This window comes from Frieseomelitta varia, unplaced genomic scaffold, assembly GCF_011392965.1.
Source record: "Frieseomelitta varia isolate USP_RPSP 00005682 unplaced genomic scaffold, Fvar_1.2 scaffold_214, whole genome shotgun sequence".
Lineage (NCBI taxonomy): Eukaryota > Metazoa > Arthropoda > Insecta > Hymenoptera > Apidae > Frieseomelitta > Frieseomelitta varia.
This window is the reverse complement of record NW_025109906.1, coordinates 523023-549052: the sequence shown is the minus strand read 5'-3', so window position 1 is coordinate 549052 and position 26030 is coordinate 523023. Positions and strand designations below refer to the sequence as shown.

Genomic DNA, 26030 nt, shown 5'->3' with positions numbered 1-26030 from the left:
TGGGTAATCCCGGGTTAAGCTTTTCTGTTACGCTTGTGGAATTGTATTTTAACATAATACAGTATACAACTGTACCTTACTACTTGTATTTTAACATAATACAGTATACAAAATATAAATTTTCGTCACGGTCATCATCATTGTCTGGGTATAACGAAAGAAAGTAAGTCATCGACATGATTGGCAAATTTCCAAAGTGCACGTCAAATTGAAGGAAGACATGATAAGACACAGGCAGAGAAGAACAGTTTTAAATAGAATGGTATATAAAACAATTAATAATTCGTTCTATGATTCAATATATTTCTATTTTTATACATCCCGTAGAATAGTTAATAATTAATAATATCTACAAAACAGATTTAAATAAAATTAAACGATGTTTTAATTTTTCAAAGACAACTGTTTAGAATATATCTGAAAATTGTTTAATATTCTAGTATCATCGATGCATCAATGAGAAGAAATGGAATGACAATCTGACGTCCAAATACAGATCTCACTTTTTACATACGAAAGGGCAAAAGGATCGCTACCAAATTTTGAGGAAAAGGTATTCACGAGGTGGACAACATTCTCTTGTAAAAGCTAAAAAGGTGGGAGTCGGTATAAAGAGAGGAAATACTCGATGGCGATGGCCAGTGAGTTCAGTGAGAGTGCCGTGATCCTTTTACCGATCTACCGTGAAAGTCAACGATGAAGGTACGCGTTTCAAGATCATTGTGTACCGAATTTTCTTTGGTTTATGTGTGAAGTGCTAATTTTCCTGTCAGAGTCTTGTACTTTCTTCTTCGGTCTCAATTAACGGAATGACACGATTATGGTCAAAAAGGGGACCTTTGAAATTTCGGTCTATGATTCATATCTAGCTGAATTAATTGCTTTTATTACTTTAAAAATTCAGTCAATATATAGTAATTAAATGAATTTTTGTCAGTTGAATCCAGTTACTTAAATAATGAACAAAAGATTATAAGAAATGAAAAGAATCTATAAAAAAGTTTTATAAACTGTTTATGCTTCAACGAGTTCAGATAAATGGGCTTCTATTGTAAATCATGTTTCAAAATTCCTAAGACTTCCTCTTGATAAGATCAAAGTCATTTTAATCTATAATTCCATTAATAAGGTCGATCTATGAGATGATCCCTTTACAGTTCAGTTCCTATCCACGATTAAAAATGGAATCGTTGCGGTTAAAACGGTGAAAGTAAAGAGTGTTTGCTCATAATCTCTCATGGACACAGACGTTCTTCCCAAGATATACACACAACAATGGGGAAAATTGCACTTTATTTGCACACTTTGAATTTCGCGGTGTTTAAAAGATAAAAGTGCAAAGAAACATAACGATCATTGTCACTATCAAGCAGTTGTTTACTCGTGAGAAGTTCCGTCTCTGTCGTTTTGTTCGTTTGAATTAAAATTATCCTTTTTAACGCAAGTCTTCCGAGTTTTCCTATTTTTCGAATGTTCTCGTCGAAAGTATTTCGCTCGGTGTTTGCTTTCCAAATTACTTTTCTGTTTTTTTAAATACATCACTAACTTTCTTTTAATGTTTTTCAAATACATTACTAACTTTCTTTTTGGCTCTACAGTTTAAGAAACAGACGTAAAAGAAGAAAAAGAAAAAAAAATTCCTTACGTGCTTATTATTGTGGTAATAAAAGTGACAAAAGTATCGTGAAAGTTAGCACCGATTACGAGATGAAATGAAACGCGATTCGAATGGGTCCATCGTACGCGGCAGAGTGCAAAGAAAGTTGGAGTGGACGACAAAACGACGCCGCAACGAGGTATTAATCTCGAGCGATCCGGTATAACAGGAAGTAATTTCCGTGATATGCAGATTCTTCGATCATACGGGCACCTTTCTTTCGAAAGGATTGACGTGGCGTGTCTATGATGGATTGATTCTTTTGGACACTTTTTAGAAATCGCATCGGCTGTAATGCGAGGAGGAGCGCATGGTAACTGGGTCGAACGTTGACACCATCAAGTGCAAGGACGCACTGATCACTTTCGTCCGACCGAGAAAATTCACGTTCCCTTCGAGTGGTTAATCTAAAATACGGAAACAATAGAATCTCGCGGTTTCTCCCTATACTTATCACTTTGGCACGATTACGTTACAGATACGCGCATAAATGGAATGTCGGCTATTTTTAACTGAATGAAATGATTCTTATAAATTGGGATTTTTTTTTTTTAATCGGGAAGAGAAATTCCTGAAAAATCATCGAACTTCTATCAGAGCGTAAGATATCGAAAAAAATGGTTGCTATGAAAATTGTCACGAAGGGTACAATAGTGAAAGTTCATAAAGCGTGAAGAACTATTCCTATTCAAAAAACAGACATCGAGGATTGATATTTTATCAAAGTTTCTCATCTTTTCGGTCGTCACTCGTCGTCAGTGTCTTCGGCACAGCCTGTGAAACTAGCAATTCTGTCAGGATCGCGACGATCACACACATGGACATCTTCCAAAGTCGTGTGTCTCGCGTGACTTTCACCAAGAATCGCTCTACTTGTTACATTCACGTTCTAACGTTGCATGCTTCACTGATTTATAAATTTACTGACACATTACACCATTTTGACATCACGTGTTTGAAGGGTATCATTGATCCAATGATACCCTTCAAACACGTTGAAATGATTTCTCCAGCAATTAGCCGTTGATATCGAGTAGAGATCAAAACTAAAAATATGACGTAAGCTACATATATGTTTCAATAAATTTCAGTTGTTGTCACTGCTCGCACTCGGCTGCTCGATCGTCGCGGTTCTGTCGGAGAGCACAGACTCGAGCGAGCGAGCGTTACGAGCACGTGCACTGGCGCAACTCGAGCGCCTGGCTCCTTATCGAAGAACGCCGACAGACCAAGGGACAACCGACGAACAGTGGCAGTTGCTCGAGAATTCGGCCAAGGATCACAGGATTGAGAAACTCAGCGACCAACAAATCTTCGAGATCTATCGGCTCCTGCCAGAGAACCTACAGAGGGACATCGTAGATCGAGTCGGCGGTAATCGAGCGATGATCGAGCTGCTGGCAAACCAGAAATACATCGCGTCCATGCAGGACAGGATAAAACGATCGGGATCGAAGCGCCAGGTGTACAATCACGATGGGTACGAGTCGCCGCCAGACGACGGATATCCGCCGGCAGAGTATCCGCCTGAATCGTACGGGGAATACGAAGGACACCCACAGCCGTCTGGATCCGATTCCGGAGCGATTCTCAAAGGATCCGGCAGTTTGATCGGTGGCTTGGCCAAAGGGATAATCAACGGGCTGGTGAGCGCTTCCGGCAGCGCATCGAAAGGATCCTCGTCGGTCTCGGCGCAGAGTTCCCAGACGAGTGCCGAGTCGAGTGCCCAGTCGAGTGCCCAGACAAGTTCATCAAGCTCGAACTCGGGCGAACACGATAAACCAAAGCCGGAATATGGACAAGTTTACTCGGTAACTATGTAGAGATTCGCAGAGATTTGAACGTTACAGTTAGAACGAGCGGGCTTCGATTGAGATATATATATATATTAATCGATTAATTTCGTTACGTTCGCACGGATTAGAGTCGTATCGGCGTTACGTCTTTTTTGGAAACGAGAAAGGATATATCTTTTCGAGGAAACGCTTCTTAATGAAAAAAAAAAAAAAAGAAAATTCCTGAAATGAATATACCTGCTGGCGGAAGTTCATGTATGTGCATGCTGAAACGAACGGATGTCAGGAATACTGGTACTTGGAGACAAGATTATGAAGGCTTCTGCCTTTGTGGTGTATATGTAATTCGCGTCGCAGGTGAAAGTGAATTCATCTGTGTAGAAAGTTCGTTTGTGTTTTGATTTTATGTAAATTTTTATATTAAAAGAAAGAGAGAGAAAGAAATAATAAATAAAAGGGAAAGAGAAAGAAATTTCGAAGACCGGGACGCGTGAAGTTTTGTTGAGCATTTTTAAACGAACCCGTGAACTATAATCAAACACTCGCTAGAGTAATTAGAATTAGGATTGGAATAGGATAACAAATGTAGAAACTATTAGTACAAACGATATTATATCGATATTAACTGCACGAAAGAGAATCATTATGTGGGTCGTACAGACTGCAATTAAGGAGGGAAATCTTTAACTGGTTCTTGTCTTCGCACGCTCCTTAGTTAATCGTATAATATTTCAAAGAAGAATCTCACGATGGAAGTAAAAATAACGTCAAACATGTCGTTGAACGAAATTAGATGGATAGAATGGAAATTCATCAGGAGGAATTTTTTTCTCTCTCATCTGTTCGATAGTAGAACAAACTTTTCCCAAACGAGCACAAAATCGTTTTATGAATTTATCACATTAATCGGTTCGCGAATGTGCAGCCGGATAGAAATTTACTATTTCCATCGTGAAATTACGATGCTCGAGTGATCCACGTCGAGTGAAACAGGTCGACCGTAATATGTCATCACCGACCATTCAAACCTGTCATGATCGAATTCGATTTGCAACGCAGGAGCAACGACAAAGAAATTGTTGAATTGTAATTCAAAAATTCCAAAATTCTCATGGGCGCTTTTACGCATTAACTAGAACGCGGAACGTCAGCTGTGTGAAAAGCAACGAGTAGTTCACGTTAGCGTAGTGCATATTGTTTTTTCTTTTTTTTTTCTATATATACGTATTAGTGTAGAGGCTTTCTTATAATAATCTCAGCTGTATCGTGCAACATATAATACTCAATAAAGTAAAAGATTAAATCGCATCTCGACTAATTTGCGCAACACGTGCCTTGTTAATGGAATTTTTCTATGATAGTACAGCGATAAGGCGTTCGACGTGTGGGACTTCAAAAAGGCGATCATTAGCACGTTAATGCAAGCGGTAAAAGCCATAACTGGCGGTGTGATTGCTTTGAAAGGTCAGCTACTGAAAGGAGGCGCTTACCTTATCGCGTCCAAGACCAAACTTATTACTAAAACCGGGGATGCTATCACAGCATTGGGTACTAATATCGTCAAGAACGCCGCGCATCCTTACGCGCAGCCACCGCATCCTGGATACTTGTACGATCATCATCCGCAAGTTGGTGAGTCGTTTTCCAATTTTTTTAAACTTGGGTCGCTCAACGCGCGCGTTGATCGCTCCGTTTTCTGCTCGATAATTTTGTTAACAGTTACGTCGCTCGATTAATTTCGATAATGATCATTGAAAATCCTTCGAAATATCTGGAAATTAAACGGAACAATGAAACAAAACAGGTCACGAGGACGTCTACGAGGGACCACCGCCCAGCATCGAGGAATATGGCGAGTCCCACGACGGCTATCAAGGAAACACGAATTACGAATCATCCTCGGACGGTGAGAATTTTCGATGTAAATAACGATCACGTTACACCGTTGCATCAACGCCGGAGCACCGATTTTAATACCTTTTTGTTTCTTTAGAATTTCCACCGTGAAAAAAGGAAATTCCACGCATGTAACAGCCATTAAATCATTAACGCGAAATGCACTTACATCCTTGATTCGAACGTACGATACGCTCGTGGATACAGGTAGATAAGTATGTTCTCGTAAAAGTATTCGGCGAGAGGCGTAGAGTGTCGAAGAGGACGTAGAGTTACGCGTTTTGAAATAAAGAAAGTAAGAGCGATCCTCGCTTTCAAACAAGATCCTAATCTCCGGAACTTTCCTCCGCGTATGAAGCGCGAGTGAAGAAGAGAGATGGCTCGCGAAAGAACTCTCGTAATGGCATCTTGAACTCGTTGCATTCGGTGTTTTGAACTTCATTCCTGCGAATTTTCCTCTCGCTCGTATCACTGTCGTATTTTTTTTCACGCACTCGACGTCTCAACGATCATTGTCTCTCTGACTACGTCTGCAATTATTCATTTTCCGTGAGAATGATTCTATCTCCCTCTCTTTCCTCGGTGATCTTGAAAATTCAAAGTTCATCCACTTTCGCTTTTTCAACACCTGTTCAATGGGTGAGCCACTTCACTTTCTCTCAACGAGATCATCGTTCCTTTCAGGAACGATCCTAAGATAGATTTATTAATTTGCATTAGTCAGGATGTATTAACCTTGAAACATTACAATGACTTTCCACAAGTTTCTGTTCTGCCTACATTTTCAGACAGTGCTGACCCTCTCTTAGCTTACACTTTTAATTCTTCAAATATATAAATTGTACACAGATTGGATCAACTGAGATGATATATACTGTTTTGTTAATTGATTGCTAATTCAATCAGTTGATCAAATCAATAATCAAAAAATAATAGAAGTATTACGAATTGAAAAAGTTGTACAGACGTTATTATTGATACATTCACGTTGTAAATACGATTGGCAAGATATTAAAACATTAAACGAATCAATTCGTTTCACGAACTTGGTTTAGAACAACCAAATGACTTCGTGAGACGAAAGATCATCGTTTAGACACGACTGTTGACAGACGTCACGTTTACAGTCGATGACCAAGCGGGCCTTCTGATCGTGAAACCAACGAAACCAGACAATCACGATCACCACACCGTGGACTTGGACATCCGAAAACCCGCCGTGACGCACTCGGAGGGCAATTACTACGGTCCACCGCCGGGACTACTCGGCAAGGATGTCGAAAACACGGTGACAGGAAACACGCACAGCTATCAAAATTCAAATCAAGACGATTACAATGTGAAACCAAATCACCAATTGCCATCCAGCTACGACGTTTCGATTCAACAACATTCGTCGAACGATCACGTCAAAGAACAACATGACTATCAAATCTATCCGCCTCTTGCTTCACCGTTCAACCATCACAGTCCACTCTCTGTTCAACAGAGCGTCGAGTACCCGCCGATACACATTCAATACTCTCTTCCAGATAAAGGGAACTCGGAGTTCAACGGAGATGCGAACAGCAACGACCTGTCCGTGTACTCGAGCGTATCGATCGACACTGATCCTAAGATTGAATCAATCAAAATATCCGCGGAGTTGCCCAAGTCGCAACCGCACATTCAGAATTTCCCGCTGCTGCCGTATTCTTATCCGTTGCAAGGACCGTTGAAAATACCGCTGTTGAATTCGTACTCGTCGCCGTATTGGCAGAATCAGGGTGCGTTCCAGTTGCCGTACGCCAATTTCAATTTTCACGGCTTGTACCGAAGGAGAAGCAGCTCGCAAAAAAGGAGATCCGTGAGCGAGATCGCGCAACGTATGAGACTGCAACAAGGCTAAATCTGGAGATAAGTTCGACTCAGGTTGGTAATTGGAATCACATTTTTGTTCGAATAATTTTTATTAATCATAGATGACGAATTTAGAAAATTCTAAAGTTATTCAAACCAGGGGGTACGTCGATATTATTGGTTCTGTTATTTTTGAATCGTCCGTATATTGTTCAGTTTTCATAGTTCTAGATTGTATAATGCGACAAAAATATCGTCTATTTTGTCGTTCGAATTTTCCCTGGCTCGTCTACATTTATCTTTAAACATCTCTGATATCCTTTTCCGTTCCAAATAATTCTGTCGCGTCTCCCCCTTTGCTTTTACAGTTAAATGTACTCTCCTTTTACTCAGATTTACTTTAACATCTGTCTCACGTTCTTCCAATATTTTGTGTTACAGTAATCTACTCGTACGTGAATGGATTCAGAACATATTCCACGCATTTCAGATCCAGAACTATAGTGAGTCTAAGGGAAATAATGTTGGTGTGTGTAACATTGACATGCAAAATTCGTACAGAATTTTGCGCAAAGACTGAAAGAAAGGCATCTCTGTACACGATGGAAGTGTTAGTTAGGAACAATTTATCCATATGTATATTCGCGTGTATGTGTGAGCGTGTCCGTTTCGCCTCGTTATGAAAGGAAATCAAGAAATTCCACGGATTCAATTCCGAATCTCGAAATTCTTTGTTCTGGAAAGAAAAAAAGATACGGCATGCGTAGTAAGGTAATAATAAATGTTGAATAGTTACCGGCACGAGTCAAGTTGGAGGACATTTTGTAGTTGAGTCGGTGACGAGCTGTACGATCTTCGTTTCTCGCGACAATAAATATTAATATTAATTTTTATCTAGTTTCGTTGACGAAGATGTATGACAGAGCGTTGGTTCATTAATCGTGACGATTGAAGACGACGTGCGTGTTGCATGAAAGTGTACAACGCTTTATCATGCAAATGCTAGCTCGAGGAATGCTAATGTCGATTTTTATGCAGCGAAGGAGGCCATAATGCGATTTACTATTTTATTCCTTCCTCTCTTTCTTCTGATGCTCGTTAGAACTCGTAATTATAAGTATCGTAATATTTTCAACGACCTAACTTTGTTTCAATTAGTCTTTCACAGTGTATATACAGTTTTCAAATCGTTTAGAGAATCGTCTTTTTTTATTTTCACGAGTTTGAATAAATCTTCTCCGTTGTTATCGCTTGTTGCTATCGTTTGTTATCGTCGAATAGTTTAATAAATTAATATCATTTTAATTTTCTATCTCGAATTTCATTCGCAAGTTATAAATATCTATTTATATGATTAACAGATACGAGACGGGTGGAAAATTCAAAGAGAAGTTTACCTCGTTCTCACATTAATTTATAACGACGACCGTGAAGAACAACGAACGATATTCATAAAATAAAACATGTGGCAACATCCAGCCTCGATCTCCTTTCATCAAGCTTCCCATCGAGTGCAATGAACCTTCAATCCCGAATGGCACCCGTTCTTTCCAAATACTTTCTGCTGAAAGTTACTGTAAAAGAATTTGTCGAACGACCGGAGAAACGACTGAAAAAGGTCGATGCCTCTTACGTTTCTAATTTCAATCGTGCCGAACGCTTATATAAAGCTGCGTGACATAATTTTTAATTCTTCGTTTTTTTAATAATAAATCTAAACGCACGTTGATATTACACTCTCGTGGCTTTAAAAACGGATATAGAGAGACGAGGTGTTGGAAAACAAATATCGACGTAGCAAAGGCACTTTAAAGATCTGATGGACTGAAATCCAATTCGTTGTCGCGCGACGTCACGAGAGAAAAGACAGAAATCGGCGAAGGAATGCGAAAGTTACCATTTGCTCCGGTGAGAAAGATTGAATGGCACGGTCGCATAATTTTAGTCATAAACTCACGTAGCAGCGCCGATGAACATAGTGGGTCACTGGATCACACACGTTGGCCCCCCGCGCGTATCCACGCACACAGGTGTATCTTCGCGCGGGAATCCAGTAGCAGGATATGGAGAGAAACGGTGTTTAACCGGTCTTCGATCGTTCTGTCCATCTGTCGACTCGTAAAGGGTCCTTGATACACTCGCAAATCGACTTTCCTGTCGTCGAATTCCTCCTTCGTTCAACAGGTATACCAAAATATATACCACGCTCTTTACAATCAAGACGAACACACACAATTTTAATTATTCGTAAACATCAGTTTGTAGATTTCTACTTGACGTTGACTGAACTTGCAAAGCTGAAGACTTGAAGATTACGCGCTCGGTGTCTTAAAGTCCAAGGCTCGGTCCGAAGTACCGTTTCTGAGAGATATTCACTGCACATGAGTTCTTTCAGTTCTTCACATCGGAAGAAACATCGGGAGAAAGGAATGTAAGACGGGCAAGACGTCTGTATTAAAAATACGGAATTTCGAAGAAGCAGCTGATACATGAGTTATTTGACTGAAGAAAATTTTGAAGAATTCAAGTCGATCAGACGTTAGCGATAGTTTATAGAGAAACCAACGATGACCAACTGCGTCAAAGTGTGTATCGTTTCTACAACGTAAAAAAATAAACCATCAAAAGATCGTAACACGCCAACAGTTGAAAAAGATATTACGAGAATAATTAAGAGATTAAAAGATATTCACTTACGTGATACCGCGTTGCACTTGCAGGTATCGTCGGACAAACAAACGTGAAATTGAGAATTCCCGTGGATTTCCGTAGAACCCATGACTTTTCCCGATTATGTTCCGCATTTCGAAGCAGCTGTTATCCATCGGAGCAAGGTAGGAGGCACAACGTTTCGGCCTTCGATGATACGTTCGCCGGTTGCGAGTATAAATGAAGGACAATGACCTAATTGCGTGCAGAACACGCAGTGCTTCCTCAACGTCCAATCATCGTACGTACGTGTCAACTCGTGTTCGATTATTTGTGATCGTAACTTCCGGCATATTTTCCTCTCCTTGTTTCGTATCTTTTCTTTCGTTGCTTCCCGTCTTTTTTCTCTTTTTTTTTTTTCTTTTCCTTCCAGTGAAAACGACAAGTTATCACAGGTGATAAATCGGACAATTATAATTTCTTCGTCGAGGAAACTCGTCGCTTGGAAAGCTAAACGATGAAGGTAAGAAGATCTCAAGTTTTCAGCACGGTCATTGTTGCTTGTGGACGTTTTGTCAAGTACTTTGTTCTTGAGTAATAATAATAAAATTTATTATCATTCGCAGAATTCGATGGAAATTGTGTAGCTTCCTTCGGTTTGATTGATTTGCACCTTCTTCGACTTGATGGAAGATCTGCAAATTTACGATTGTTTAAAATTTTTCTTAAAATTAAATTATAAATTATATTTCTTTCACTGGTTCGAACTTCGAGAAATTATCAAGTATAAAATAAATAATCAAATAATTTTAATGTCCAACTTGTCCGCAACTTTTCTATTGGTTTTTGTAATAATTTTTATGTATATTGATGAAACATCTTCCACCGTGTAATTTTAATTTCAAGAATTTCGCCTCGTACAAAGTTGCTAAATTAACTAGAACCGTTTCCGTACGTTGGCATACAATTTGGCTAATATCACGAGCATTAGTTATGCCACGGTATTCTCCTTATTGTACTATGACGGACGAATATACAGGTACATATATAGTTACGATTGAAAAATCAAGTTAATAGGTCTGTGTCCACCCAATGTAGAAACTAGTAACCGTTATATGACAAAAACAGAATACTCGGCCGATATCATGATCATTATCGTTACAACGTGAAATAGCTATACATTTGTTCCCTCGTTCTCGAGAAATCTTCTTCGCCTAATTGTAAGAAAGGATATAATTCGCACGTATATATAATTATATAACGAAAAACAATACATTGTATCAAACTCTCTCTTATACCGTTTTTTTTTTTTTTTTTTTTATTAAGTAAGCGTTTATTATTATGTTACGAATTGTTACGAGCAAAAAACAAGAACGAGCGTTCGACTTTTCACGGCGAATCTTCACTCATTATCGGAGCCTTTCGTGCACCCGAGAAATGAAATCGCGGGCATCGAGCGAAAACGAAGCGTAATCGTCGCCGATGCAACAAGTTGCATCCACGATCCTCGGTTTCTAATCGATCGGAGTCGGATCGTTACTTCCACGCTCGACTATTCCCTTCTCGAGCACCGCTCCTCTCTTAGCTTCTTGCTACCCTCGCTTTTTCTACGTCGATGTAGCACATCGTCCCACTTTGACCGCTAACAACTCGCGGCACTTCTCTCTTCGGTTTCATTGCCGATGCCAGCGTTTCTCAAACTATATATATATATATATATATATATATACACATACACACACGATCGGTTAACGACACGCTGAACACCATTGTCACGGTCACGACCGTTCAGCAACGTAACAGGTTGCGAATGGCCTTGAATACAAAAATGGTTCTACTCGGAACGGAATTAACAATCCAGCTTTATTACGAAGTCGTAACTGATTTCTCTTTCTCTCTGTAATAAATTTAGATATCACAGGATCAATTAATCGTTGTATGAACAACAACAGTTTGTATTGAGTTATAATTTATAATTTAAGTCAATAATCATAGAGATCTCCGGTGTATGACTGGGTTACGTAACGGGTTTTATCTGTTGATCCACAAAAAAAAAAAAAAAAAAAAAAAAAAACCGGAGAAATCGCGTTATGTTTTATTCAAGAAGGTTTGAGGACCACTGGCTTACAACGCGCGCATTGACTTTACACGCGACCATAACCGCGAAGAACGAAACTAAGCGCACGCATTGATACGCGAATACCGTAAGACAGGTCTGGCGGTTTCCGGTTTCGGTGTGTTCGCTTCTCCGACCGTCGATCATTATAATATGTATGTACGTATATATGTATATTAATCACTTGCGCTGGCAACCGTTTGCGGACCATAACGAGCGACCGAATCGTATACAATAATTCGTCGCTTTCCTTTTGAACTCGTCGATACGATATCACTGGGGATGGGAATTATTGAGAAATTATTGAATAAATTTATGATCTGTTTCGCGAAAATATTGCAATTTCGGGAGAAAAAATTCTCGACGTCATTCCAGCGCAAGAGCTTGAGCTTCTTTAACGAAAAGTTTCTTAGAAAAAGGATAATGAATATACAAGAGGAGATTCAATTACCTTGATAAACAACCGATCAATTGTCAATCTCCGTTTCAAGTAACAGACACACCCAATTATGAACCAAATTTTCAGGCGACGAGTTGGTTGTGCTGGTTGTTGGTCGCGTGTGCCTGTCTCGTCGAAGCCAGGTACAAGATCAGAAGACCCCCGTTACCACCTCCGCAGCCTCCTAAGCTGATGTTCAAGAAACCATGGCCGATCGCCCATAGGATCTCCGTGGGGAATGCGATGCACATGAACGGGAACTTCCCGGCGAAACGAGTGCTCCAGAAACCACCGAATTACAGGTAAATGGAAGACATTTCGTCGAGGTTTCTCGCCTTTCGTCGAACTTTCGACTTTTTTTTTCCGCCCCTCCATTGATTTTTGTTTCTTTCGTTTAAGAATTCGTCGGCCACCGATGTTCAACATGCCTCCTGCCATTTGGAAGAATCAGATCCCGATAAGAGCCTCTTTGAGCAATCACGCGGTCCTCCCGCAGCGTCCGCCGGTCAAGGAATTCCATTCGGTGAACAAGATGCCGGAATATAGTCCGGAGTACAGGCCGGAAGCCGCTGTTTTATCGCCGACGCACAGGGGCGGCGTCGACGACGACAAAGGTCCGATTCACACCATCCCTGCGCCGAATCTCAGTCCCATGGACAAACCTTTCAACAACGAAGCGAATACGGATGAGATTCAACGTCAGCAGGCCAGCGATGCTGCTTATAAATTTAATCTACACGGTTGGTTCGAAGTATTTCTAGATCCGGTAGATTATACTCCTGGGCTCCAGTAGTATAATCATTTAGTAGTTTCCAGCATTAAATTCTTCTATATCTGTTCTAGATTATATTCTTCCATTCTATCGTTTCTTCTCTTTCGTTTTATGTTCTTCTTTATGTAGGTTCCCTGCTACCAAATTTCAATCTCGCGACCATCGGTACGAGTCTAGCACCGCAGAAGACCGTGACCAGTCCAACGCCGTTGCAACATCAATACGAAGTGACCGAGGGCAACGACATCAGTCAGAAGGAGTATCAGACCATTCTACCAACGTTCCTGCCCCCGGAATACGCGACACTGTCGACGCTAGTGAATCCCGACTTGCAAACGAACGACGTTTTCTTGAACAATCATCCGGCGTCGAATATAGGCCTTATCGGGACGAACATTCAACTCGGCCAGCCAAACTTACCCATGCAAACGAATCTTCACAGTTCTCTTCACGTTGGTTTCCCCGGCACAGCTGGCCAAACTCCCTACATCATCAATCAACAGATTCCTGATCTGCACGTTGGTCATCCAGCTCCGGCTGGTCCTCCCCTTTCAGCGACGCAACTCTACGATCTTCTGAACAGCTTCCCGCAAAAAATGCCAGAGCAGTATCAAACCGGTGAGATTCTCTTCTTTCCAATTGTTTTTATAGACTAACATGTATCATGATAAACTAGATTAGAGTACGTTGGGCAAAGTGTATCACTTTTTAGTAAAGAAATCTTCACGCGTTATCTTTTATCAATATGGAACATCGATACGGCCAAACAATGTCGTTCAACCAATGTGATAAACGATCTTTATTCCAGGTCAACAGCCACAACTTCAACAGCACATACTACAACAGCAACTTGGTCAACTCTTCCAGCCTACCGGCGTGACTGGTTTCTCGCAGCCCCAGATGCAATCGTTCAATTACGACGAGCAAGATAACAAAGAGCAACAGCAACAACAGGTGTTGCTCAACCAGGATTACGTCGCGGGAAGAGTCAATACGAATTACAACGTGGGATCGGAGACTTCGGCAAACGAAGAAGAAGAGAACCCTGACCTGCAACAGAACGAGGATCTCGCGTACATCGCCGATGGAAACGAACAGTTGGAAAATAACATCGAATACGAGGAGGAAAGCAGCAATCAAAAGGACCAGACGACGTATTTCAACAAAGTGGCGAATAACGATGGGATATCCACGCAATTCTACACGACGCTGCCTAATCGAGAGGCTGCAGAGAAATTGGCAGCTCTGGCAGCTGCTGGAAATGTTAACAGTCAATTGATCGGACAATTGCGAAAGCAACAGCAGCAGCAGCAGCAGCAGCAGCAGCAGCAACAACAACAACAACAACAACAACAACAACAACAACAACAACAACAACAGGAGAATATACATAACGACGAAACTATGCCTCCTAATCACAAAAACGAAGAGTATAAAACAAACGAACAAATCAACGACGATCAAAGTCGTTACGATGAGAAGTATTACCAGAATCGACAGAAGCAACGACAGCAGCAGCACGAACAACAGTTACAACAGTACGAGGAACGGCAGAAAGAGTACGATAGACAGCAACAGCAACGTCAAAGGCAAAATGCATACAGCAACAAACGGCCATTGAGAATTATGGTGCCTGATGAAAACGATTACAACACCGAGATACAGAGCGAAGAGCCGAAGGAAAATACGGAGGTCGAGTACGAGTATGAGAACGACGAAGCGGATGCTGGAAATTCGCAGGCAAACGCATCGTTCGACGGAAGAACGTCTTACGATCGATCGAACGTTGAATTTGGATCGCGTTTGAGTTCCAAGACTGGAGTATAAATTTTTCTTATGAAATATCTCGTGTATATACATATATCGTTGGACGCTATTATTTATTACAGTCCTATTTACCGGTCAGCTTTATTTTTACGGGGATTTCTGTGTAACTGTAGGCAACGCATAGGGGAATTTCTCTAAAGCGGGAAATTTTACGCTGTTTTTGCAAAGTACGCCGACGAAATGTCTTTCTTTTTTTTTTTTTTTTTTTTTCTTGAGATTACCATCTGAGATTATAATTAGAATTTTTATCAAATGTTCGTCGATGATACATTGGAAACAGTCACACGGAGAATAGTAATTTATTTATTATTATTTATTGTTAGGTGAGTTTGTCAATGTACTCGCACTTGATTGTAAAATGATGGACAAAAGATATTGCCATTGATTTACAGAATCAATCTTTTATTTCAGTCATTGCGCATCACCAATCTGAATTATACATTTATATGTATGTACATATGTATCATTGAGGTAATCTATCCATATGGTACAGGAATTATTTTGGTTATAAACAAAAGTCTAGGGAGAGATTCTATTTTCTCCAAGGGTCGTTTTCGCTTTTGTCTCCTCGTTTTTACAAAATTAAATAAGAAAACGGGCGTACAGTAAAAAATACCTTAGAAGAAATACATGACTGGAGTTAGTTACCTATAAGAAAGGGGAATCCAATCTTGAAAAACAAAACAAACCTCGCATGGACCGAATGAAATCAAAGATAATTAAAGCAGTATAATGCTTACGTATTCACAAAATTTGAAATGACATAAACTGACGACAATTTACGGCGACAAGTACTACTATGATCGATCCATGAACCATGGTTTCCCATCATTTGTAAGTCGTTTCGTGAGAATGTCGCAACCAGTTTCGGTAACAAGCAGCGTGTGTTCGAACTGTGCCGACCACTGGCCATCCGCGGTAACTGCTGTCCAAGTATCAGGCCACATCTCGTCTCTCCATGTGCCTTGAGATATCATTGGTTCTATAGTGAAACAGTGTCCTGGTTTCATGACGCCCACAGCCTTGTTTTCTATAAAGAAACAAAAGCAAGTTAAGCTGAAACAATCGATCTAACGTAACGACTACGAGTAAAGATATTTACTAGCATAATGAGGTACGCTTGGCGCGGTATGGAATAAACGATGAATTCCATGACCGCAATAACTCCGTACTACACTGAATCCATGAGCTTGTGCATGTTTCTGTATAATATTCCCAATTTCCCTATATTTTTCGCCAGGTCGTACGATATCTATAGCTTTCGATAAACACTCATGTGTAACTTCGACTAATTTCTTTACTTCGGGTTTCACATTACCGACTAGAAATGTTTCGTTTAAGTCACCGTGAAAGCCATTATGATACACAGTTACGTCAACTGCAAGAAACAAGGATTATAATAATTTTTTTTTTTTTGTGCTTATATTAAATCTACATTTAAGTATTTCAGTACCATTGCAAATATCTCCATCTTGGAGTGGTCTGGTATCAGGAATACCGTGACAAATCACTTCGTTAACAGAAGTGCAACAACTAGCTGGAAATTGATAATAATTCAGCGGAGATGGATAGCAGTCTCTTTCAATACAAGCCTCATGAACTGCCCTATCTATCTCTGCTGTAGTAACACCTACATCACAGGTGCGTGCAGCCTCGTCCAAAACTTCTCGCCCAAGCTATGGGAGTAATTTTCATTTATGTTTTCTTCTTCGTTAAAAAAAAAAGATACGCGTGAACACACAATTAACAAAAAAACAAATTTCTGCGAGTAGCAAAGAATTAACGCGTCGCTGGAACAGCATCACTCCGATTGGAGTGGTCGTCGGTCAATGTGTTAAAGAAATTTCTTGATACTTTCCGTAATTGTTATACCTTACAAGCCACTCGCATCCCTTCGATTTCTTCGTCGTCAAGAATTTTTATTTGCGCAGAACCTCGCATTGACTGCTCGCTCACAGACAATCCAGTTGGGTGTGTAGCATAATCTGGACGTTTGATATGTTCGGGTACTTCTCGACGAGATTCCCTCTTGTGAGGGCGTAATTTGCCAGTGTAATGATAGAAAGGCCATGGATTGTACTCATTAGATGATTTATCGCCACCTGTTCCCTCTAATAAAAGTGATATTTATATATATAAATTTGATTAAATTTTTTATTACAGTGATACATTTCTTTCTTCCATTAATGCAAATACTTTTTTTACATAATCATTAATTGCTAAACTCACTTGCTAACTGATGAATGACTTTGTGTGTTTTCCAACTTCGCTTGAAACAATCCTGAAATGAAATGTAAATTATCAGGTATAAACCTGCGCGTGAAATAAATATTTTCTCTTTCTTTCAATGTCAACTATTATAATGTAATATTTATACGTTGGCCATACGAGTACACAGACACATGTAAAATTTACATTAACAATACATACACGGTAAGAATGGTTATACCGTGGCTATTCCAAAAATTAAACATGTACAATCGGAACTTAATGTTTAAATTATCATTAACCAATGCCACAGGATGTGAACATAATATTTAATATATGTATTTATCCCTCGAACTAACCTTCAAATACACAGGGAGGAACTTACCTGAGTGCAGAAATAAGAGCCCTGTATCCCAAGTTTTAAACAAGTTGGACACTGAAGACTGGCTATAGTTTTACATCCCGGGGTCTCACACATACCAAAAGCGAGTGCCATTTTCGCTGAAATTTTTTTCGGAATTTCCGTGTGACGTGACTCAATGAACGAGGCACAAACGGGAAGAAGTAATTCGAGACGTCCCTGTACTGTTTTACCGACAGATTTGCCCGTTAATTCGTCACGGATGACGCAACCATTGACTAGGTCACCGACGAAGTATATGAATAGACTTCATATACCTCGTCTGTGGTATTATCATATTTTTTAGCGTTACTTCTATGACAAGTGCATAGGTGGCAGCACCTTCGCGGGCAAAGAGAACGACAGTGTGCGACAAGAACAGTAATAGCGATTAGTTCTACTTTTTCACTACTACGTGGCGCTGGCATTTCAGAATTTTTATTTGCAAAAAAAGGCTAATTAAATAAATTAATTCGTGAACTTTCATAATTGTATTTTCCAAATTAGACGCTCAGCTTTCTTCTCATATCCCAAGAAATCCATGAATAAGAATTTACAAATTCTACTTGATAGATCGAAGTACTCGCCCACATAATGTTTAATTTCTCAAATACTATTACTTGAAATTTGCCAAAAAAAATTATTCGTGGATAGTTAAAAATTGTACATTAGTTTAGATACGATTCTTTATTTCATCAAGTAGTATTAGTCATTACCGATTGTTGCACATCCCACTGTATCAATGCGATGAACATAGGAAATGAACTTCCGTTATGCTGAATTCATTTACAAACTATTTTACATATAACATTTTTCTTCATATGTTATATATTATTTCTTATTTGCGATCAGTACAAAAAGCTAATTTTATTTCTGCACAATTAAACAGTTAGTAATCGCATTAGAATGTGAAAGATGTGCTACTCTCTTTAAATTTCTACAAATATGTACAAATATGCTTTTTTGTAATATGTTCATAATTGCATGCATGTAATTTGAAGAACAAACATTATAACTTTTTGTACAAGTCATAGTCTATCGTTAGTGCAATAATTACATATATGGTATTACTATAGTATTACTATAGTACAATGTTGCGACTACTTTAGTTACACAATGCAAGATTTTTCATAGTCACTGATTTTGTCGGTTTCGACGATTGAGTTGAATATAATTTCTATATCCATCGTAATAAATCACAGAAAATATAAAAACGACTGTTTTTTTTTTCAAATCATTATTTTAGAACTTGAAACATAAATTCAACATCAGATCCGTTCTGTGTTGTAAGTCAATGACGAAATCATTAACTAAGAATTAGAATAGATGCGTGTATCTCTTGATTTAATATTCATATTTTTTGACAGATCAGTAAATGAAAAAACTCCAGAACGATCAAATTTACGAATCACCTACTACATAATAAGCGGACTCATAAAATTTTATAATTATGATATTCCTAAAATTTTTCAGGTCAACCTATTGGTTATAGACTGTTCATCTCGATTGGTCATTTAATATAAAAATAGAAAATTAAAATAATTAAAATAATCCTCGAATTTAGAACAAACTGATGTCAGTTTAATGAAAATTAAACCAAAATTTATTATTCAAAATTTATCTTCCTAATAACACGTAATTGTGGCTACTTTATATAGAAATAATGATCTAACGAACTAATATTCAATTTCTAACATACAAGTTTAGTATAAAAGCGTTAATGTTATTAATATACAAAGTATTCGAATTATTTCACAAATATAGATTAAGTACAACGTTTTTCAACAGATTTTCATTATACAGTTCACTAAAAAATAAATTTAACTTCATATTGCACAGTTGCCTCCTATTACGTGAAATAAGTACTGCCAATTATCTAAGTATACGTCTATGTATGTATAGCCTTTCTTTGTATTGACCCATCCTCCAACAATCCACTAAGTCTCTAGACTTCTCATTTTGTGCGTTCGTTTCAGATTGCTCTCAACTTTCGTAGTACGTTTCTTATAAATATATAAGGAAGCCATTGAACAAAAAAATAGAGAAGTGTCGGATTTTTCTTCGAAATAGCAACGCTGAAAAGAACAATATACAACCAACAGCAACACGCGTGACTCTTTAGCCTGCAGTAACAATTTCTTGAGAATCGTGCAGCGTATCTCCAGGTGATAGAGGTTTCTCAAACAAGCCTCAATGTATTCATCTGGGCATCACTGCTAAAAGCATTGTCTCAACATCGTGGCATGTTTTCACGGTGCACAAAAGATCCGAAGGTTGAGAACCTCTCATTTTTGTATATTAAACTTCTTTTTTTTTCATTTCCTTTAAAAAGAAATTAGTATTTTTCAAATAAAATGTTTTCATCTTGTATGCACACTCCAATTTTTCGTTATGTACACGTTATTGAGTGTACTGACGCGTCTCAACATGTACTTTGTCACAATGTTTTCGAATACTTGTTATTTTACAATGAATTTTCATTCTTCATTATTGGCAACATATTAAGTACGATATTGTTGTCTATATATCAAATAAAATTTTGAAATAAATACTATGTATGCTTAAGTTCAAATTTTATAAAAACCCAATGTTTGTTATAAAATGTAATTTTTTTTCGATTAAACGACAATATAAAATAAAATAATGAACAAAATGAAAACAAATATTTCAAAAAGAAAGAAAAAAAAAAGAAAATTGTATTGAGATCATTGTATAATTTTCATATGAATTCTTTACAGGAAGTATATTGCAGATAAATTGCTTTTTACTTTCATCGAATAATGACAGAATATTTTGATTTGCCGCTTAATATGGACAGAATATGCAGAATTTGTCTTACAGAGGGTACTAATTTGTCTCCTATTTTTTGTACGGATCAAGAAGTAAATGACTTTTCTGGCCTTTCACAAAAGATACAAGTTTGCGGATCGATTGAAATTCATGAACAAGATGGATTACCATCATTGATTTGTGACATTTGTATTTATAAAGCAAGTGTTGCTCATGAATTTAGACAACAATGTCAACATTCTGATGCAAAATTAAGAATGTATTATAATAAACCATCTAAAGTTACTATTGTGGTAAATATAACATAATGTATTAATTTGTTATATATGATACAGTAACTTTATTTCTTAAATATTTTAGGACACATATACACAAACTGAATCAGAGATAAGAACATTATTATCAAAAAAACAAATTGATCAAAATTATTTTGTCAAAGAAGAAATGCATGTACCATCAAATTCTCAAGAATACAATATACAAACTAGTGATTCATATTGTAGAGATGAATCTAATTTAAGTACCAGTCATATTGATATGCAAAATGAAAAACTTTTTATTTGTTCTATTGGATTTGAAGGATCTAAAGAAATTGAAAAGGAATCTTGTGTCTCTGAGAATAATATACATGAAACATCCCTGATACAAGAGAGTAACAATGATATTCCTGAAACTATTGATATGGAAAACAAGCCAGAAGAAAATCAAGATATCAACCAAAATCCAGAAGAAGATGATAAAAGACAAGAGGAGGAATTATTTGATGAAAATATGTTAGATGATAATGTCAAAGAGGAAGAAGAAATTTTACAGAAACGTACTTCTACTAGGAAAGTCAAATCAGTGCCTAATAAAACTTATAGTGAAGATGAAGCTCATAGTAATTATTATGATTCAAGCAATGATGATCAAGATTCTAGAGAATTAAAATTCAAATGTAAAGTATGCGGAAAATGTTACAACACACAAAGAGGTTTAAAAAAACATTCTCTTGTTCATGAAAAAAAACACAAATGCAATGTTTGTTCAAAAATGTTTTACAGATTGGAAAACATGGAAAATCACAAAAAAATACATGAATCAAAACCTCTTGCGTGTCAATTGTGTCATGCATGCTTTTCTAAACCCCAAAATCTTGTACGTCATTTAAAATCTCACACAGAAAAAGTAAATAATATGATTAAACAAATCAGTACGGATGAACAAAAGGATAATAAGGAACCGAAAAAAGAAATGAAATTTGAAAATGATACTGATGATGAAAGTGGTACTGTGAATGAAGTTTATGATTTTGAAAATGCACCTGAGTTGTACAAATGTGAAATTTGTAGTCAGTATTGTTCTTCTTTAAAAAATCTGAAAAGACATACTCTTGTACATGGAGATAAAAAATATTCCTGTACTGTATGTAAAAAATGGTTTTTTAGGCCTGATACATTGAAAAAACATGCAGAAAAACATGGTCATGGCTTGTTAGACAATTTAGTAGATGATAATAAATTTTTTGATTCTGATGATGACCCTTTCCCGAGTACTACACAAAACACTTTACAAGAGAACGAAAATGTTAAAAAAGAAGAAAGTGATGAAGATGAATCTGGTGAATATAAATGTCAACATTGTGATAAAATCATGGCAACAAAAAAAGGTCTTAGACGTCATGTATCGATGCATAAACCAAAAGCTGAACCAGTTACTTGTGAAATCTGTGGGAAGGTATGTGCTAGTCAAGCTCGCCTTGTTCTTCACCAGAGGACACATAAACCAAAAGAAAAAGTTCCACGAGAATACTTATGTCACATTTGTAGTAAAGTGTATCCAAGTAATTCTTCTCTAACTTATCACATGAGAACTCATACTGGTATTAAACCACATGTGTGTAAAACTTGCAATAGTGGATTTACTACTACAACCAGTTTAGCAAATCATATTAGGATTCATACAGGTGATAAACCATTTGTTTGTCATGTATGCAGTGCAGCATTTGCTGTGAGTTCAGCTTTTAGACGACATTTAACTCGACATACTGGAGAGGCAAATTATTTGTGTAAAACATGTGGTAAAGCATTTAAAAGACTAAGTACATTAAAAGAACATACTTATACTCATTCTGGAGAAAAACCATATGTATGTAAAACGTGTGGAGCTGCTTACAGTCACAGTGGTAGCTTGTTTGCACATCAGAAACGTTGTCGAGCTCAGTATGGAGAAATGGTTGTAGATGACCATCATCACACAGTTGCTCATCATATTCATGTAAATAATGTGCAATCTGCAGTACGATCACTTGCTGTGATAGGACAAATGTTTTAATAAATAAGACTTATTACTTGAAAAAATGATGATTTTGCTTTATAATAAATATGTATGTATATCTACAAGTATACAGCATACATATATATTTGTATATGTACAGACTACTAAATACCTATAGAATACATTATGATTCATAAAGTAAATAATGTAATATTAGTGTAGAAATCACATTCTTGTGTAAATATATAAGCAGCTTTTTTACAAAAAAAATTACTTAAATACTCATATATTTAAATTCTGTGAACTAATGCTTTATTGCACAAAAATTTATTTCATTTAAATAGCAGTCATTGTGGATATTTTTTATATAGTCGTGTACATTTTTTTAATATAGTTTAGTGTTCATAAATAATACTATAAAAATAGTATAATTATACGAATTAAACATATTTATTTATTTATAAAGTGTTCCAAAATCATATTAAACATAGAAATAAACAAATTTTTTGTCAAAGCAAATTAATAAGTTTCATATCATTTTGCAATTTAAAATTTTATTTTTAACATGAAAACATGAATAAAAAATTGTTATATTTTTAATGAATTAAATAATTGTTATATTTTTAACATAAGTTGCCCAAGTTTTAATAATTAAATATATATTTAAACAAAATTATATGTAATACATTTTACGTAATATACAACATTTTATTAAATATACGGATTTAAGAATTATTTTGAACGGTTCTAAATTAATGTATTATTATCTAAATACTAAATGTATTTAGTTTATATTTTTTTTATCATTTCAACTCAGAATCTTTGAAAATAAAAAACTTGGATAGCAAATAATTTTGTAATGTGATTTTGGAACGCTCTATGTACAAATTTAAATATAATTATAAATATTTTTATATGTAATTGCAAAAAAACAAGACATTATATGACTTTTTTTCTTTAAAAAATTGAATTAAGGAATAATTGCACTGATATTGGCAGTATTATAATTTTGTATGAAAAAAATTAAATCTATTCCTTTTTGTGTATTCACAATTGTGTGTGTATTATACTTATATTATTTTAAACATTTTATTGTTTGTATTATGTATTTAAAAAGAAAATATTAAATAAATCAATAGATTTTATTTAATGAAAATATCAAACATGTATAAACTGTATAAATCAATAGTCAGTATTTACAAATGAAAATTAAAATTAAAAACTTGAGATTTCTAATATAAATTAGTCACATTATACAATCTGTATTATGTTTAATTAGAAAAGTTAATGTTATATTTACTGTTCATATTAATTTTATGATAATAATACAAAATTTTACTAAATACAACTATTATTTTTATTGAATACAATTAATTTTTTATACATTACATATACATTATAAACCTTTATATATGTATTGTATTGTATTTAAACCATATAGTTTATGTAAAATTAATTGTAAGTTATACAATAATTATCGAGGTTTTTTTAAATTTATTTTATGTATTTATAAAACTCACGATTATCACATTTCAAAAATACAAATAATAATATATTGTGCCATCAAGACATAAATAATTCAAATTTCAAATTACTCATTTCTTTTAATAAGTCTATTATGTTGTATTGTAAGTAAAAATATTAGTTACAACTAATAATTTCACTTCTTTGTTTATATACAAAATATTTTTTTTTGATAGTATACAAAATTAACTTAAATATTCATATTGGTTAAACCAGTAAACTTTAAAGTATTCATCAAATTCCATCAAATTTAAATGAATTTTGTTTCGATTATTGTATATATAACATAGTGTGTATCAATAAAGTATAATGTTTAAATGAATTTAAATATGCAAATATGGAAAATAAATAAAATTTTTAAAGCAATATATTAATCCTTAAGGCGAATATCATGTCCACACCGATTTGTAGTAGAATTTCGGTCTTTAAATATTGCTAAACAGTAGAATGAAAAAATATAACGGATATCATTCGAACATTGATGATATTAAAATAAGTAGCTTGAAACTGTTTTTAAACAAATCTGACATAGGCAACATACAATCATCATGAAAAGCTAATACAATTTTTTACTTTCCCGACGTTTTTTCTTGAGTAATTTATAACGCCGCCAAATAGAAATTCGAGTTCGTTTTAAAACCTTCGCTAAGTCTGTATATTTCCGCTTTTGATCAAGATTCGCATTATGCTCTAGGTGATCCAAGATCATTTTATCTTCGTCTGGATGAAACCTTCATGTATTAAACATTAATTAATTAATTAAACATATAATTAAATATTTACAAATGAAAATACTGAACAGATAAAATAAATTTTTGAACATTATTATTCTTAATATTTAGTAGAGTATAAATATTGCATGAGTGAAGCAGAATTTAGAAAATATTACCTTCTTTGGAAACGAACTGCATACAAATTTCTAAACCTATGATATACACTGTACAAAGTCCTGTTTGGCAAACCATCTGCTAAAAACTGAACAAATCTTTTTCTTTGCTTCTTGCCGCGAATATATGTTTCATTTCCCTCTCTCAAAAGTAAAAATGGTTCAACTTTTATAGGATTCCAGTTATGCAACTGTATTGGAATAATACGACAATTTCAATGTGATTATGATAGAAAATTTTTCAGTAATAAGGTATTTAACTATATAAAAAATATTTTAAATAAACAGACCATACAAAATTCCTTCCAATTATGGGTAATTATTTCATCCTCTGATGAGTTATAACATCCTTTCTTAACAGGTGTTATTTCTTCAAATTTTTTCATTTCCTCGCATGTTGGAGGACGAGATCCAGCACGAGTTTCAATTTCATGTTGTGGTAATGGAGAATTTTTTAATTTTACATGTAAAGTTCTCAAAAGCTATAATAGAAAAAAATTTTATGTAATTCTTATTTGATATATATAATTATTACTAAATATGTTACCTGTTTATCCTCGTGAGAAAGTTTATTTGTTTCTCTAATTTGTTGTGCGAGTATACTAACATCATCATAATCATTCATTTCTGCAATTTCTATTTTGATCACAAGAAAAGATTAAATTTCTTAATTGTAATAATAAGAATAATTAGAAGAATACGTGAATAATACGTGACATACGTTATCACATACGTAACGTATTATATACGTTACAATAACTTTTTATTAATATTGAGAAAATACATAAAGAATATGTACTGATTTCCATTTAATCTGATTTTTTTTATCACTTTTCTATCACTCTTTAGTTTCTTAAAAACATACTATACATGTATTTATATACATAACTGATTTTAAGCATTCACCATGTGGATCACCCCTAGGATAGGTGCTGGAACTAATATATATTGTTGTCCTTATCGCACACTATCGCT

At 35.9% G+C, this 26030-nt stretch overlaps 5 protein-coding genes and 2 long non-coding RNA genes across 13 annotated transcripts; 3 read left to right on the top strand and 4 right to left on the bottom strand.

Moving 5' to 3' along the window:
• Positions 1 to 120: 120 nt before the first annotated feature.
• LOC122527276 lies at positions 121 to 7730 on the top strand. Of its 2 annotated transcripts, none has more exons than XM_043651296.1 (7): positions 121 to 262; positions 441 to 702; positions 2749 to 3468; positions 4815 to 5085; positions 5258 to 5359; positions 6477 to 7260; positions 7630 to 7730. In XM_043651296.1, the coding sequence occupies exons 2-6, from the start codon at positions 697 to 699 to the stop codon at positions 7235 to 7237; spliced, it is 1860 nt and encodes a 619-aa protein (XP_043507231.1). In that variant the 5' UTR covers positions 121 to 262; positions 441 to 696; the 3' UTR covers positions 7238 to 7260; positions 7630 to 7730. The 2 variants fall into 2 exon arrangements, with proteins under 2 accessions (XP_043507231.1, XP_043507232.1); XM_043651297.1 differs by having other exon boundaries at positions 210 to 262; positions 497 to 702.
• LOC122527284 lies at positions 7515 to 9977 on the bottom strand. The gene is made up of 2 exons (XR_006306318.1): positions 9886 to 9977; positions 7515 to 9786 (listed from the first exon to the last, which is right to left on the bottom strand). It is a non-coding gene; the product is annotated as an uncharacterized LOC122527284 (long non-coding RNA).
• Positions 9043 to 15643, top strand: LOC122527275 (putative uncharacterized protein DDB_G0271606). 4 transcript variants are annotated; one of them, XM_043651292.1, is made up of 6 exons: positions 9043 to 9773; positions 9909 to 10360; positions 12480 to 12694; positions 12792 to 13132; positions 13294 to 13782; positions 13973 to 15643. In XM_043651292.1, the coding sequence occupies exons 2-6, from the start codon at positions 10355 to 10357 to the stop codon at positions 14989 to 14991; spliced, it is 2070 nt and encodes a 689-aa protein (XP_043507227.1). In that variant the 5' UTR covers positions 9043 to 9773; positions 9909 to 10354; the 3' UTR covers positions 14992 to 15643. The 4 variants fall into 4 exon arrangements, with proteins under 4 accessions (XP_043507227.1, XP_043507228.1, XP_043507230.1 ...); XM_043651293.1 differs by lacking the exon at positions 9043 to 9773 and having other exon boundaries at positions 9988 to 10142; positions 10271 to 10360; XM_043651295.1 differs by lacking the exon at positions 9043 to 9773 and having other exon boundaries at positions 10073 to 10360; positions 13973 to 14478; positions 14509 to 15643.
• On the bottom strand, positions 15373 to 17801 carry LOC122527277 (methionine aminopeptidase 1). Of its 2 annotated transcripts, XR_006306316.1 has the most exons (7): positions 17585 to 17801; positions 17221 to 17272; positions 16864 to 17102; positions 16445 to 16667; positions 16094 to 16369; positions 15732 to 16021; positions 15373 to 15639 (listed from the first exon to the last, which is right to left on the bottom strand). XR_006306316.1 is itself a non-coding variant. In XM_043651298.1 (6 exons), the coding sequence occupies exons 1-6, from the start codon at positions 17693 to 17695 to the stop codon at positions 15789 to 15791; spliced, it is 1134 nt and encodes a 377-aa protein (XP_043507233.1). In that variant the 5' UTR covers positions 17696 to 17801; the 3' UTR covers positions 15373 to 15788. The 2 variants fall into 2 exon arrangements, 1 of the variants encoding a protein (XP_043507233.1); XM_043651298.1 differs by having other exon boundaries at positions 15373 to 16021.
• A 470-nt stretch (positions 17802 to 18271) lies between these two features.
• On the bottom strand, positions 18272 to 19826 carry LOC122527282. The gene is made up of 2 exons (XR_006306317.1): positions 19696 to 19826; positions 18272 to 19602 (listed from the first exon to the last, which is right to left on the bottom strand). It is a non-coding gene; the product is annotated as an uncharacterized LOC122527282 (long non-coding RNA).
• Positions 19737 to 22721, top strand: LOC122527274 (zinc finger protein 345-like). The gene is made up of 3 exons (XM_043651291.1): positions 19737 to 19872; positions 20338 to 20682; positions 20750 to 22721. Exons 2-3 carry the CDS (start codon positions 20380 to 20382, stop codon positions 22700 to 22702), a joined length of 2256 nt encoding a protein of 751 aa, XP_043507226.1. The 5' UTR covers positions 19737 to 19872; positions 20338 to 20379; the 3' UTR covers positions 22703 to 22721.
• Positions 22722 to 24323: 1602 nt separating this feature from the next.
• On the bottom strand, positions 24324 to 25973 carry LOC122527279. 2 transcript variants are annotated; one of them, XM_043651300.1, is made up of 5 exons: positions 25777 to 25973; positions 25603 to 25691; positions 25346 to 25537; positions 25059 to 25246; positions 24324 to 24900 (listed from the first exon to the last, which is right to left on the bottom strand). In XM_043651300.1, the coding sequence occupies exons 2-5, from the start codon at positions 25678 to 25680 to the stop codon at positions 24726 to 24728; spliced, it is 633 nt and encodes a 210-aa protein (XP_043507235.1). In that variant the 5' UTR covers positions 25681 to 25691; positions 25777 to 25973; the 3' UTR covers positions 24324 to 24725. The 2 variants fall into 2 exon arrangements, with proteins under 2 accessions (XP_043507235.1, XP_043507236.1); XM_043651301.1 differs by having other exon boundaries at positions 25815 to 25973.
• Positions 25974 to 26030: the final 57 nt, after the last annotated feature.